Source organism: Peromyscus californicus, unplaced genomic scaffold (genome assembly GCF_007827085.1).
Source record: "Peromyscus californicus insignis strain IS unplaced genomic scaffold, ASM782708v3 Scaffold_8__1_contigs__length_139910024, whole genome shotgun sequence".
Classification (NCBI taxonomy): domain Eukaryota; kingdom Metazoa; phylum Chordata; class Mammalia; order Rodentia; family Cricetidae; genus Peromyscus; species Peromyscus californicus.
The window spans coordinates 89582331-89595550 of NW_026294606.1; the positions used below are offsets into that span (position 1 = coordinate 89582331).

Consider the following 13220-nt stretch of genomic DNA (forward strand, 5'->3'; position numbering starts at 1 on the left):
AGGATTACTATTGCTGTGATGAAACGCCATGATCAAAATCAGCTTAGGAAGGAAAGGATTTATTTTGCTCAGAGATACAACAGTTGATCATCAAAAGCAGTGGAGGCAGGAACTGATGTGCAGGCTGAGGAGGGGTGCTGTTAAGTGGCTTGTTCCACATGGCTTGCTCAGCCTGCTTACATAGAAAGCCCAGGACCACTAGCCCAGGGGTAGCACCACCCACCATGGTCTGGGTCCTATCACATTAGTCACTAAGAAAATGTTCTATAGGCTTGTCTGCCACCCAGTCTTCTGGAGGCATTTTCTCAATTGAGGTTCCTTCCTCTCAGATGACTCTGGCTTGTGTCAGGTTAACATAAAACTAGCCAGCACACTGGCCTCTTCCTGTGTGTGCTTGCCTGTCCTGTATCCTGGCTGTTCTGATGAGAACAGAGCCTCAGCCTCCTGCCATGACTCGGACTGATACCTGAAGCTGAGCCAAACTCCTCTGGGCATCTTCATAGTAATGAGAAACTAGCTAATGCAGGAAGATGCAAGCCAATGGCTTTCCCAACATCCGTTATAACGAGGCTTTTAGAAATGTAGCAGCAGGGGCTAGAGGGATGCTCAGTTGTTAGGAGCCCTTTCTGCTCTTCCAGAAGATGAGTTCAGCTCCCACCACCCATGTCACAAAGCTCACAAGCACCCATAGCTTCAGCTGCTGATGTCTGACACCCTCATCCGACCTCCATGGGTACTGAACACACAATAACAGTGGTAAAACTCGTAAGTAGTTGGGACTGGCTGATAAGCCGCTCAGGCTCCTGTAGGTGAGACGAGTTTTACAGGAAGTGGAGCCACAGAGAGATGCCTCAGTTCCAGCATGTCCAGCAAGGTCCTAGCAGAAGCTCCTCAGGGAACTAAGCAGCAGGCAGATACTTGGGAATTGTCACCAGCAAGAGCAGAGGACAGCAGAAGGTGACCTCTGGTCTCCTCCATATGTACACACACACACATGAACATGGGAACAGAATGAAGTGACCCTCCCAATGCTGGCTTTTAGGTGATTCTAGTCCCTGGATTGGAGATGAGGTTTGGGGTTACAAGGGTCAAAGTTCCAGGTGGTGCTGTTGGCATATCCCCCTGTCCTGCAGTCATGGTGAAGCCACACTTAATACAAAAACCAGGATGCCCCAGCGGGAGAGGCCAGAGCAGCAGCAGCCATCATTTTGAGGAATCAGATGGTGGCTTGAAGGATAGAATGCCAGAGATGAGGTTGCTGAGCCTTGAGGTCACTTTAGGTGTCTTAGGATTTCTGTCGCTGTAATAAAACACCATGGCCAAAAGCAAAAGTCTGTCATCAAAAGAAGTCAGAGCTGATGCAGAACCCATGGAAGAGGACTGCTCACTGGCTTACCCCTCATGGCTTGCTAAGCCTGCTTGTAGAACCCAGGACTGCCAACCTAGGGGTGGCACTGCCTACAGTGAGCTCCACCCCATCAGTCATCAATCAAAATGCACTAAAAACTTGCCCACAGGCCAGTCTAGTGGGGATATTTCCTTAGTTGAGGTTCCTCCTTCCAAAATGACTCCAGTTTGTATCCAGTTGATGTAAAACTAGTTGTCACATTAGGTGAAGCACGTTTGTCCATCAGGCACGCACAACAAACACTCAGTCTATCCTAGCACTCTGGATGGTCAGGCCCATGGAAACACATTTAAAGGCACAGGGCCGCTGGTCTTCTGTGGTTGGTATTGAGATTAAAGGCGTGTGTCTCCATGCTGGTGGTGTCCTTGAACACACAGAGATCTGCCTGTCATGTGATTGGGATTAAAGGCGTGTGCTACCACTGCCAGACTTCTGCTATGGCTTGCTATTAGCTCTGACCCCCAAGCAACTTTATTTTATTTTATTTTTTTAAAGATTTATTTATTTATTATGTATACAGCATGTATGACTGCAGGCCAGAAGAGGGCGCCAGATCTCTCATTGTAGATGGTTGTGAGCCACCATGTGGTTGCTGGGAATTGAACTCAGGACCTCTGGAAGAGCAGTCAGTGCTCTTAACCTCTGAGCCATCTCTCCAGCCCCAAGCAACTTTATTTATTAGTATACAAATAAAATCACATTTCAGTACAAATAAAATTTACGTTTTGTTTTTTGAGACAGGGTTTCTCCATGTGGCCCTGGCTGTCCTGGAACTTACTCTGTAGACCGTGCTGGCCTCAAACTCAGAGACCTGCTTCCAGAGTGCTGGGATTAAAGGCATGTGCCACTACTCCTGGCTCTGTTTTGGTGTTTTGAGACAGGGTCTCTCTGTATAGCACTGGCTGGCCTAGAACTAGCTACATAGACCAGGCTGACTTCAAACTCACAGAGATCTGCCTGCCTCTGTCTCTCACCACACCCACCTTCAAAGTTAAAAATACCAGAGCCTTTCTGCAAAGTAGATCTTTCATAGGACCCCTGTATAAGGGCTGACATGTAGGTGACACCCAGCCTGTGGTCCTCAGCATTCTTTAGTGGGTACTGCTCCTGTCACCTTTCTTACACTCTGAACTCCCTTTCCTTACAGCTAGTGGGATGAGGGGAGCTCTCTTCTATTCACCCAAGGACTTTAAGTGCCAAGGAAGCACTTCAGCTCTCCCCACCAGAAGTCTTCCCCCAAAGCTGGCTAAAGTCACACCATGTTTGGCTTGTCACCTAGGGACCAGCTCCATGCAGTGGTGATGCTGAGCTGCCCTATGGAGAGGACCAGGCATCCAGCACTGCCAGGATGGTGTGCTATTTTGGAAGGGATTCTGGGCCAAGAGGGCAGGAAGTCCTCACTGGTCCCACAGAGGCAGCCCTGTAACCTCGTGAGATGACTTGTTGTTATAAGCCAGTAAACTTAGGGCAAGTGTATGCTTCCTTGGTAACCAGTCATGCAGTTTCACTTATCATCACAGATAACGATAAGCACACATAAATCATATATTAAAGTATAGATCAATATTTCCTCTAAAGAATAGTAATTCACAAGAGTAGATAGAGGGTTTACCATAACCATCATCATCATTGCAGATACAGGTTCCTTGGGCAGCTGAGGTCCCAGGAGCTCAGCCACGTTGCCCTTTACTCCCAGTGTCAGGCTCAAGTCAGGGCCATTTGGCAGGAGAGAAAACCATCCCTCCCCTGTGAGGCGACTTCAGTCTTCCCACAGCAGAGGAAACATGGACTTGGGTGTGTGGCGTGGCTGTCAGGGTCACCCACTGTGCTGGGTCCATCCTGCATCCTTCCCCCCCTCTCCCCTCTAGGTTGTGGCCCCTGCCTCGCGGGTGCTCCTGTGTACAACACTGCAGGTCCCAAAGACCCTGGAGCTCTTCTGATCCCTCCATGCTGCCAAGCCCCAGAGAGTCCGGGTCACCCAAGGTTTTACTGGGAACTGCCGCAGATGTTCAGACAAGCTGACTTAGGTGAGGAGCTGCCCTCTTTCCTTCGAAGAGGCAGGGCTGCCTCCTGTGAATGGAGTCCTTTATTTTCCAGAGCCATAAATCATGACGGTTGAAATGGGAGCTGACACGTGCCCGTGTGGTGTGGATGCTCCATACTTTGGTGGTTGGAAGCGGTAAGCATCGGTCTTGAGGTGCTGAGCTGTGGGTAAATCCAACATCGCTCCCACCTGCGGTTCGGACAAACCCACCGGTAGCAGCTTTCCAGATAAGGGTCTCAGGCCAGCACTGGCTGGATCCCTGGATCCTGGCCCGGTGGAATGCAAAATGGCTGTTCCCAGGGGAACACTGACCTGCTCATCTCCTGACCACAAGCAGGGCCTCTAGGCCAACTGGAAGCCACAGCAACTTGTCAGAACACAGAGAACATTGAGTGGTTGAAGAATTTGGAGTCAAAGTCACACACGGCCTTGAGGCGGGGTGGTGGTTTGCATGCAGTGTGCTCTAGCTGTGTGACCTCAGGCAGGGCTCACCCTCTCTGTGCCTGAGTTCTTCAGAGTTAACTCTTTGGAGACTGGCAGCCTACTTCTCACCCACCCACCCCTCACAGGAGGGAAGCAGAGTGAGGAAGAGTCGGAGTCAGGACTGGAACCACACCTTGTGGCTAGGAGCCCCAAAACAGCATGTCCATTATCTGCTTCTCCAGGGGCCACATGGTCTCGGTGTCCAGGGGATTTGTTCAGGGACGGTAAAGCTGCCTGGGATGGGGCTGGAAGTGACTTTACACTCCACTTTTCTGAAGTCCATTTTCCTAAAGCCCTATCGTTTATGTAACTAGGAGAAGGTAGTTAGTTCAGCTCCAAACAAAAATAACCCACCTCCCCCAAACTGAGGTCTAAGGGTCTGAAACAGAGTCCACTCCTCTGGACATACATGCCTGCTGCCTGCTGGCTGGCGAAATCCGGTTTTCCGTAGTTCTAGCAGGAACCGTGAGAAATGGACAGCAGGTGGCGCTGTCTCCTCGTTAGACATAGCCAGGGGCAAAATCCCAGGGCAGCTTGAGCTCTCCCTGTACAGACTCCACAATAAAGTGCAGCCTGCGGCCCCCTGCCCCTTGCCCATCTGCTGCCCTTCCCTCCCAGGGTTTACCCCTCTGGCCCCCTGTTGCTACCTTCCTTCACATAGGCCTAGCTCTCTTGACCCCAGCCTGATGACTGGAGCCGGTGCTGAGGGTCCAGAGAGAGCTCAGTCCTGCCAAGCCCCTGTCACACAGAAACCCAGAGACACCGTGTGCCTATCTAGAACTTGCTTTCGGGATACATTCCCAAAGACAGACGACTTGTCCTTTTCCAGGGACATCTAAGAACCTGGCATTCTTCCACATGGCTGTGACCCGGACAGCCAGGGAACATGCCCCCCCCCCCCCCGCCTCCCTGGTGTGATGTCACTAGTTTTAATAAGATGCTCGGAGAGGCTCAGCACATGGTCCTCCCCCAGACCATGCTGTGTCACCATGAGGGCACTGAACACCAGAACGATGACAGAGTAATATGGGCTGGGTCCCAGCAGTGCTGTTTGCCTTGCCCAGGCAAACGGCCCACCGAAAGGGCTGTGCAGGCACTGTGGTCGGGCTCCGTAGGGCTAGCTTTCAGCTCTGTTCAGACTACCCCACCCAACTGTCCCTTGGGCGGCCCAGGCCCAGGGACATTCCTTCAGGGGAGTCGCATGAGCTTTCCTGGTGGTAGAAACAGCCGCAGGACCCAGCAGAACAGGTTCAGAACAGGTGTGCAATCCTGCCTGGGTGACCGCATCTTCCTATCATGCTCTCTGCGGGCGGAGTGGGCTTCTTTCCTATGGCCAGCCCGTGACTACGGACACTATGGCTATGCCGACCTGACGGCTGCGAACAGGTCGATCGCCAGGCAGCCGCGGCTGCGCAGTGTGGCCCTGTAGGTGCTCAGTGTGGGTGGACTGAGCGGCTGTGGTCGCCCTTTACCCATCCTGTTGTTTCTCGTGGATTGTATTCCTCTCTGGGCTGCCAAAGCTCACCAGAAATTATTATAAGGGTGGGAGTAGAGATCTATGGTCGATAGCATCCTAAGAGTGAGACGCTGGGGATGATACTCAGTACAGAAGAGGAGGAGGAGGAGAGACGGAGGGAGAAACGGAGAAAGGGTGGGGGAGTGAAGAAATGCAGCCAGGAAAAAAGCTCACTGTTAAAGGTCCACGATCCATCTGCTGATCTCTACAACAGCCCAGAGACTGGCCGCGGCCCCACCTGGACTTGCAGGAAAGAAGGCCCCTTCCTCCCCTTACCCGGAGAAACAGAACCAGGCAGCCGCACCCTACTGCCGCCCACAGCTTCTCTGGTCTTGTGTCAACTTTTGCTTGATGTTTATTTCCACTGTACCAAGGGGTTGAAGGAAGAAAGGGGAGCAGGCAGGGAGCCATGGTGAAAATTGAAATGGCAGTTTCTGTAACTCCAGGGGGGGAGTTGGAGTCCCCAGTCAGACTGTAAACTGAGCGCCTGCAGCCTTCCTGGGCTCAGCGGGAAAGCTGGGCAGGGTCTGGTGGCCCTTGTGTAGAGTGGAGGCCAGCCTGGGCTGGGTCAGGAACCCTCTTCAACATTCTCCTCTCCACTGATGATGGGTTATCCAGGAAAACAGGGCATGAGCTTTGGGGTCACAAAGTCCAGGGTCTGAGCCCCCAATCCCACACCCTCCTAGTCTACACCAGCGCCTTTGCGTCCCCTCTGAGTTTGACTTCCATGCTTGGGGGGGGGGGGGCAGTGAGAGCCACCTAAGGGGTGTTGTGAGGGTGGGCTGAGGTGTCCCGTCTGGAGAGGGCCGCCAGGATGCAAGAGTCTCCTGAATGCCGCCTATTTCCCCGGGGCACCCAGTTTTCCCTAACTACCACTGGAGCGAGGGCAAGCAGGAGAGGGCAGCAGAGGCCAGACCAAGCCACCTCAGCAGGGTCGCCTGGGGTTGGCAGGACTCTAAGGAGGAGCTCACACTTCAGCCCTTACCAGGACCCCTGTCAAGTTGTGGAGACCCCTGTCCCTCCTCTAGAGAACAACATGCTATAAAAGAACCCTGATGTGGTGGGTCACTGAGAGCCACCAGCAAGAATGAAATCCTTTCTTCTCCCCACCCGAGGCCCTCAGGTGTCAGAATGTTCTGGTAGTCTGTGTGGGGGTCTCAGGCCCCAACCTACTGTGTAGCCATCTCCAAACTGGGTGCTCATAGGAAGCACCCAAGAGGCGGCTCCTGGACAGTGTGGACTGGTGCATCCATGTTGTCGACCCACCCCCATCCCCACAATGAGAAACACCAGGAGGGGTCCGAAGGCCGCCCCCCTCCCTTCTGGGTGCCAGGGAATTGTGTCCCTTTCCACCTGAGCACATCACTGCCCCCTCTCGCTGGGACACTGTCAGAGATGAGGAAAGCTAAGAGGGGTGGCTTGGTTTGCACAACACCAAGGCCCCAGGGCAAGGACTCCGGGTCAGTATTTCCAGTCCCTCGTAGGAATAGTCACTGATGTGCATCCGACAGACAGGGAGCCAGGTTTGGGTGCAGCACCAACCCTTCCCTGCCCTAGACCCTTCAGTCCCAAAGAGAAAGGACAATAGATCGCACCTCTTCGGGACAGGCACCTGCACTCCACAGCTCACACCCTGTCGTCCCCTAGGTCCTAGGAGCTGAGGTCAGGCTGGGACTGGGTTCACGGTCAGTCGGTCCCTGTGGTCTGCGCCGGCAGTTCCTCCCAACTAGGTCTGTGGGACCTAGAGTCGGGGCCTAGGAGGCTGTGCACCCAGGTCCGCAAGAGGAGGTTGTAGAGGAGACCGTGTGATTCACCCACGGGGCTGAGCTTTGTGCCTCGCGGCGGCTTGTCCATCCCCGGGCCTTCTGCCTTAGGCCTTAAACACACGCGGGGCCTCTGGACCGTTCTGCAAGGGTGCTTGGAGATAACTAACACAGCTCAGTCTGCGCTAACAATAAGTAAGCACTCACAATTCCATGCCACTCAGAGGCCCTTGCACCAATTTAGGCCCGTGACTTGCATGTGCCCGAGTGCTTTCGTGGGCACAGCGGCGGGCCCTTCCCACCACTTACGAACCTGAGCCAGAATGAGCCCGGGGGAAACCCTGGCGCCATCAAAGCGGCGGCGGGAAACCAAAGCGGGTTAGGCGATCTTGCCGGCCGAATCCGGCCCTCTCAGCTTGCCTGGAGCCTGGCCCTCCTCTGGGGAAGGCCGGACTTTCCCTCCCACCCTCCAGCGTCAGTCGGTTCAGGCGAAAGGGAGAGTCCGGGCGCCATCCCCCGGGCCCTGGCCAGTTCTGCAAGAGCCACTCTGGGTCCCTTCCACTCGGCTGGCCTTGATGTGGGGGAGTTGGGAAATCCCGCGAAACCCGCACAGGAGCCCAGTGATGAGCCGGAAGCTGGGGTTCGCCGCCGCCGCCGCCGGGACACGGATCCTGGGTGCAGAAGCCACTGCACCGGGCCGCCTCCTTGCTTCCACTGTCCTCACTGGGGCGCAATCAGCCCCAGGGAGGGAGGTTCCCGGCTCTAGGGCCCAGAGGCTTTTCCCTGGACCTGCTTTCCGGCCCCGAGTGGAGGTCTCGGACTGCGGAGGACAGAGCCTCCCCCTGGCTTCGAACCTGCCTCCAGGCCGCAGGACCGTGAGAGCAGCGAGGCCGCAGCCCCCGCGCGATGCTGCAGACGCCTCAGCTCCGGCCTTTTCCTGTCCTCTTTATCTGGGTTTTATAGACAGCTGTTAGTTTGGGACATTAATTGCCCGGACGAGTTTATTGATAATTTTGATGTAACAGAGCACCGGAGAAATTACCCTCCCGTCCAGAATGTCAAGTCTGAGAAGAAGCAGCTTCTGAGGCGCGACCCCACAGCGCACAGACACTGCGGTGGGTCAGGACCGCGGCACCAACAATGCGGCTTATTGTGTTTGTTTTCCTAGGTGGGCGGTTGGCGATGGAGATGGTGGTCGGGGGAGCCCAGAGCTTAGCTGTTCGTTGTCTCCAGAAGAGGGGGTTAAAATACGATTTAGAAGGCAAATATGCTAGGGGTGGGAACATGGATGTAGTCCTGGACACCCACGGATGGAAGGTCTCTTCCTGGCTGGGTTTTACAGGAGTCCATCGGAGAAGAGCATCAGGCAATTTTAAAAAATAGACAAAATAAAACAAACAAGCCAACAAACCTTTGAAGTTGCTTCATTATCTATGACAGAATGCAAGACGGGTCAAGGCTCATGCCTGGAGTAAACTGGGCTCAAGGTAGCAGAAGTTTGTAGCCTGGGCGGTGGTGGTGCACGCCCTTAATCCCAGCACCCGGGAGGCAGAGGCAGGCGGATCTCTGTGAGTTCAAGGCCAGCCTGGGCTACAGATTGAGTTGCTACACAGAGAAACCCTGTCTCGAAAAACCAAAAAAAAAAAAAAAAGTTATGCGTAAATATATGTTAAAGCCTCTGTGCGTACACACACACACTTGCTTTTCCCCAAGAATGGAAGACTACAGTTTTTCTTTAAATGTTTGATTATTTCTTCAAACCAAGAAACGACATTTAGAAGGACAACAGAGGGCTCATCTTCAAAAAACTAGAAGCGGAAGGAGAAGTTACCCCTACCCAGATTTGACTCCAGTGTGAAATGAAGAGTGAAAAAGAGGACTAATAGGGTGGATGCGAGTTAGATTCACCTAGACTTCAGGTTTTGTTTTGCTTTTGTCTCATCCAGGGAGCTGAAGCTCCCAGGATCCGCCATGCATTGGTCTATTACCCCCATCAAAGTAGCCACTCCGGTTTATTTCTAGCGACAAGAGTTTAAGAGGCCATGTACAAATGTTACACATTTTTATTTTTGTTCTTTTTGTAGGAAAAAAAATACACAAAAAGCATACCCTCGGATTGTCCTTTTATACAGTGCAGGAGGTTTAAAATGTGTCACGGATGCCGCACCTCTGCGGCCAAAATACTAAAAAGGGGGACAGTCCTTCATTTTATATATATTTATATAAAACATATGGAAATTTGTTTTTACACGGATTGGTCTTTGTTTCAAATTTACAATGGGCATCAAATAAAAAAAAAAACTCTACACGGCAAATATTGCCAACGAAGTCACACCATTAATACTGAGAGGGCAGAGCTACGTGGTGTTTTGATTAGGAAAAGAAAGCGGAATAAATAACAGGCTGAGCCTGTCTACGGTGTCAGAGAGCCTGGACTACACCACCTGACCGAGCAAACCTCCTCCACTTGTGTTTGTTTCCTTTCAGAGTTACAGTAGAGACTGGGAAACAGAAAGACACCCACCGAAGAGGTCGAATCGTAACTCCAAACCAAGTGAAAGACGCTGGAGGAAGAAGAAAATGGAAGGGACGGAGGCTGGGGCAGCTTCTCAGCCCGTTTCCTTTTTTAAAAGTCAAACCGTGGCTCCGGGTATCCGCGTCATCCCCATGAAGATCCACCTGTGACTGCTGGAGGAGACCCCAGGTTGGGAGAGGGGTATGCCACGCCTGGTCCTTTCCTTCTCCCAAGGAGGAGGGGGGGGGAAGATGGCTGAGGGGAGAACTGTGCATTTCAAGACAGTCTTTCAAAAAAAGTTAAAAATTAAAAGATAAATACTCAATCAAAAATAAAAGTATTTGATAATGATTGGTCTCACACGGTCGTGCTTCTAAAAACTGTCCCTTGGTGTGGGAGGGGTGGAGAGACCTCGGCAGAATTCTTCCCATGTAGCTGGCTGGAGACCCCCGACACAGCACCTTCGTGGCTGCTTTCAATGGGGCTGAAAATAAGTATTTATTTACTGACAGCGGCAGTCCGATCTGGCCCCACTGGCCACTGTGTTTTAGAAATTAGTGAGGGAGTGGGGGGGTGGAGTCGCCGACCACAGCGCCAGGTCTGTGTTGGGGTTTTCTTTCCAAATAATCCGTTAGGGAAGGGGACAGGCCCTTTTCTCTTGCTGACGGTTATACCTCCAGAGTAAAGCAGTTTGTAGTGGTGGGCTCCTGGTCCCTGGGCCGGCCAGGCTGGGCTGGAGGGCCCACGGCCTCAGCTTCACATCACACACGGCTTGATGTCTTGGTAGGTGACCTGTTGGTGGTAGTAGGAGCCTCCACCGGTTGAGTGCATGGAAGACGACGCCATGGCATTGAAGGAGAAGACAAACTCCTTTCGGTCACACATGCTGGGTGACTGTGAGTGATACCGAGGGATGCCTGGAGGGTGAGGCGGGTAGCGAGAGTGGGGAGCAAAATATTAGCTTCTAAGGCGAGAGTCCAGAGCCCAGAGGCCCTGTGCTGACCAGGCACATCGCTGCCTGGCCCCAGTATGTTGGAGCCCTCAGTGGGGACAGAACTGGGGAAGAGGAATGGCCCCTCCCTGTGCATCCCAGGACCCATACTAGAACCCTGGCTACAAGTCCTGCTTGGGGAAGCTCCAACTTCCCCAGGCCTCTCCAGCCTGGACGCTGTGCCTGTCTGAGGGCTTCTTCGAAGCCCAAGAGGACAGCAGAGGAAGCAGTTATGGCTTCTGATGCCCCAGAGCCTGGGAGACTGAGGTTTCTACAGCTGTCACTTACACCCTGGTGAAGGGAGAGGCCCAAGTGGGTCAGCAAACTTCCCAGCCATGGGCTAGGTTCGATCACCTTCAACCCACAGCAGTCCTCCCTGAAGGACAGGCAGTGCCCGGGATGTGTGGAAATGGGATTCCAACTTGGTTGACCCTGAAGAGAGGTGGCCCACCGTGTCCTGCCTAGTGCTCTGCCTCCCAGGGACTCTGACAAGCTTATTTCTGGCCAGCTCTCTACCCATTTCTCCTTCCAGAACTAGGCCCGGAAGGAGAAAGCTACCCATGAAAGGCTAAGAGTAGAGCACGCTGGCTGTCTTCTCTCTCAGCGAGGTGAGTCTGGGGTGGGCACTGAGGGACCTTGAAACCTGGATCCAGAAAGACAAAGAGCACTGGGGCCTGTAACTCCGATCCTCATCTCCAGGCCCAGTCACCACATGGGCCAGCTTCTGTCAGCACAAAATGCCCCTGAACTCACCAGGCCAGGTTTCCTGAAGAGCCTGGGCTGAGCCTCTCTGTTGGGCCCAGGCCGCTTTGGGCCTAACTCTTACTTTGGGCCTAACTCTTCAGTTCTTGCCTAACACAGACTCCTTGCATGGGGACTATCAGAAAGGTGGGCCTACTGGCCGGGGTTAGGCCTCTGATTACATACAGGGAACCTTTGCTAGATGTGAAGGAACCCACACGCCCCAATGGGCTTAAGAATACTGGGCTCTGACTCTTTGGGGGTGAGAATGGGGCCTACCTGGGCAGGCTTAGGGCAGCCAGCAAAGAGAAGCCAGAATAGAAACTAAACCAGCCTAAACCGGGAGGGTATCAAACTACACTAACTCGTCAGAGAGAGCAGTGGTACCCAAAGGCATCCTAGGGGGTTGCTGTCTCCCCCTCAGAGTTGGGGCTAACGCTCTAGGAGCAGGACTGGTTCACAGGCTGTCAGGGGTCTGGGGTTGGGGACCCTTGCACTCACTCACCTTGCAGTTCCGCCGGCCCGTTGTGACTGTTTTGGTGCAGGTACGGCTGGTCCAGGGAGTGCGTGGAGAGGCTGCCCGACAGGGGGTTGGCCGCTGGGTTACAAGGGGATAGAGGCTGTTGCTTGATGTAGGAGGTCCCGCTGTTGAGAGCTGCGGAGGCCGAGGGCGGCCAGGCTGCTGCCGAGCTGGAGTAGACAGCGTGCGGCTCCATGACCCCGCCGGCGCCGGCCGGCAGCAGCGGGGAAGCGGGCACCGAGCTGTCGTGGTGCGGGTATTCTCCGGCCGCAGAGCCACCGCAGCCGCCCATGTACGAGTGGCCGCCGTTGGAGGGCAGGTGTGGCACCGAGTGGCTGGGCAAAGCCATGCCGTCCACGTTGCCCGCCAAGTGGCCATTCATCATGCCCAAGCCGCCCTCCAGCGCCAGGCTGTTGGGAGCACAGGAGAGGCCTCCGGAGCCCTGGAAGCCGTAGGTGTCGGGGAGGTGGTTGAAGCCCAGCCCGTTCACCATACTGTACACAGGCTTGAGCGCCTGGCATTTCCTTCGGAAGCCGCGCGGCCGCCGGCGGAACGAGCCCTCCTCGAACATGAACTCGCTGGCTGGGTCGATGGTCCAGTAGTGGCCCTTGCCCGGCCGCCCGAGGCCCTTGGGCAGCTTGATGAAGCACTCGTTGAGTGACAGGTTGTGGCGCACCGAATTCTTCCAGCCCTGGTAGGCGCCTCGGAAGAATGGGAAACGCGCCTGCAGGAACTGGTAGATCTCGCTGAGCGTCAGGCGCTTGCTGGGCGAGCTCTGGATGGCCATGACGATGAGTGCGATGTACGAGTAGGGCGGCTTCTCCGGCCGCCGCACGCCGGCGTTGGTCTTCTTGGCCTTGGTGGGGCCCGCCGCCGCGGGGTCCATGGCCTGGCCGCCCGCGCCGCCGCCTCCTCCTGTGCCCCCGCCGTGCGGCGGCTGCTGCTTGTCGGGCGCGGACATCGGGTGGCTGCTGCCGCCGCCGCTGCCGCCGCTGCTCTGCGCCGCCGAGCCGGGAGGAGGAGGAGCAGGAGGGGAGGGAGGGGAGGGGGCTGCGCGGGGCGGCTGCACCTCTGCCGTCACTGCGGCTCCCGAGCGCGCCTCCCCCGCGTGCCCGCCCTCCCCTGGCTCGCGATTCTCCTCCTCCTCCTTGCGGGAGGCCACGCGCGTTAGGGGGCCCGGCACCGCCCCCCCGGGGGGCTGCACGCCTTTGCGCCCCCGCAGCCTTCAGCGTCCGATCC

The 13220-nt window shown here is 54.9% G+C and overlaps 1 protein-coding gene across 1 annotated transcript; it reads right to left on the reverse strand.

Annotated features, from left to right (window-relative positions):
* Nucleotides 1–9259: 9259 nt before the first annotated feature.
* Foxf1 (forkhead box F1) lies at nt 9260–13210 on the reverse strand. Its single transcript, XM_052727922.1, has 2 exons — nt 11967–13210; nt 9260–10646 (listed from the first exon to the last, which is right to left on the reverse strand). Exons 1-2 carry the CDS (start codon nt 12940–12942, stop codon nt 10486–10488), a joined length of 1137 nt encoding a protein of 378 aa, XP_052583882.1. The 5' UTR covers nt 12943–13210; the 3' UTR covers nt 9260–10485.
* Nucleotides 13211–13220: the final 10 nt, after the last annotated feature.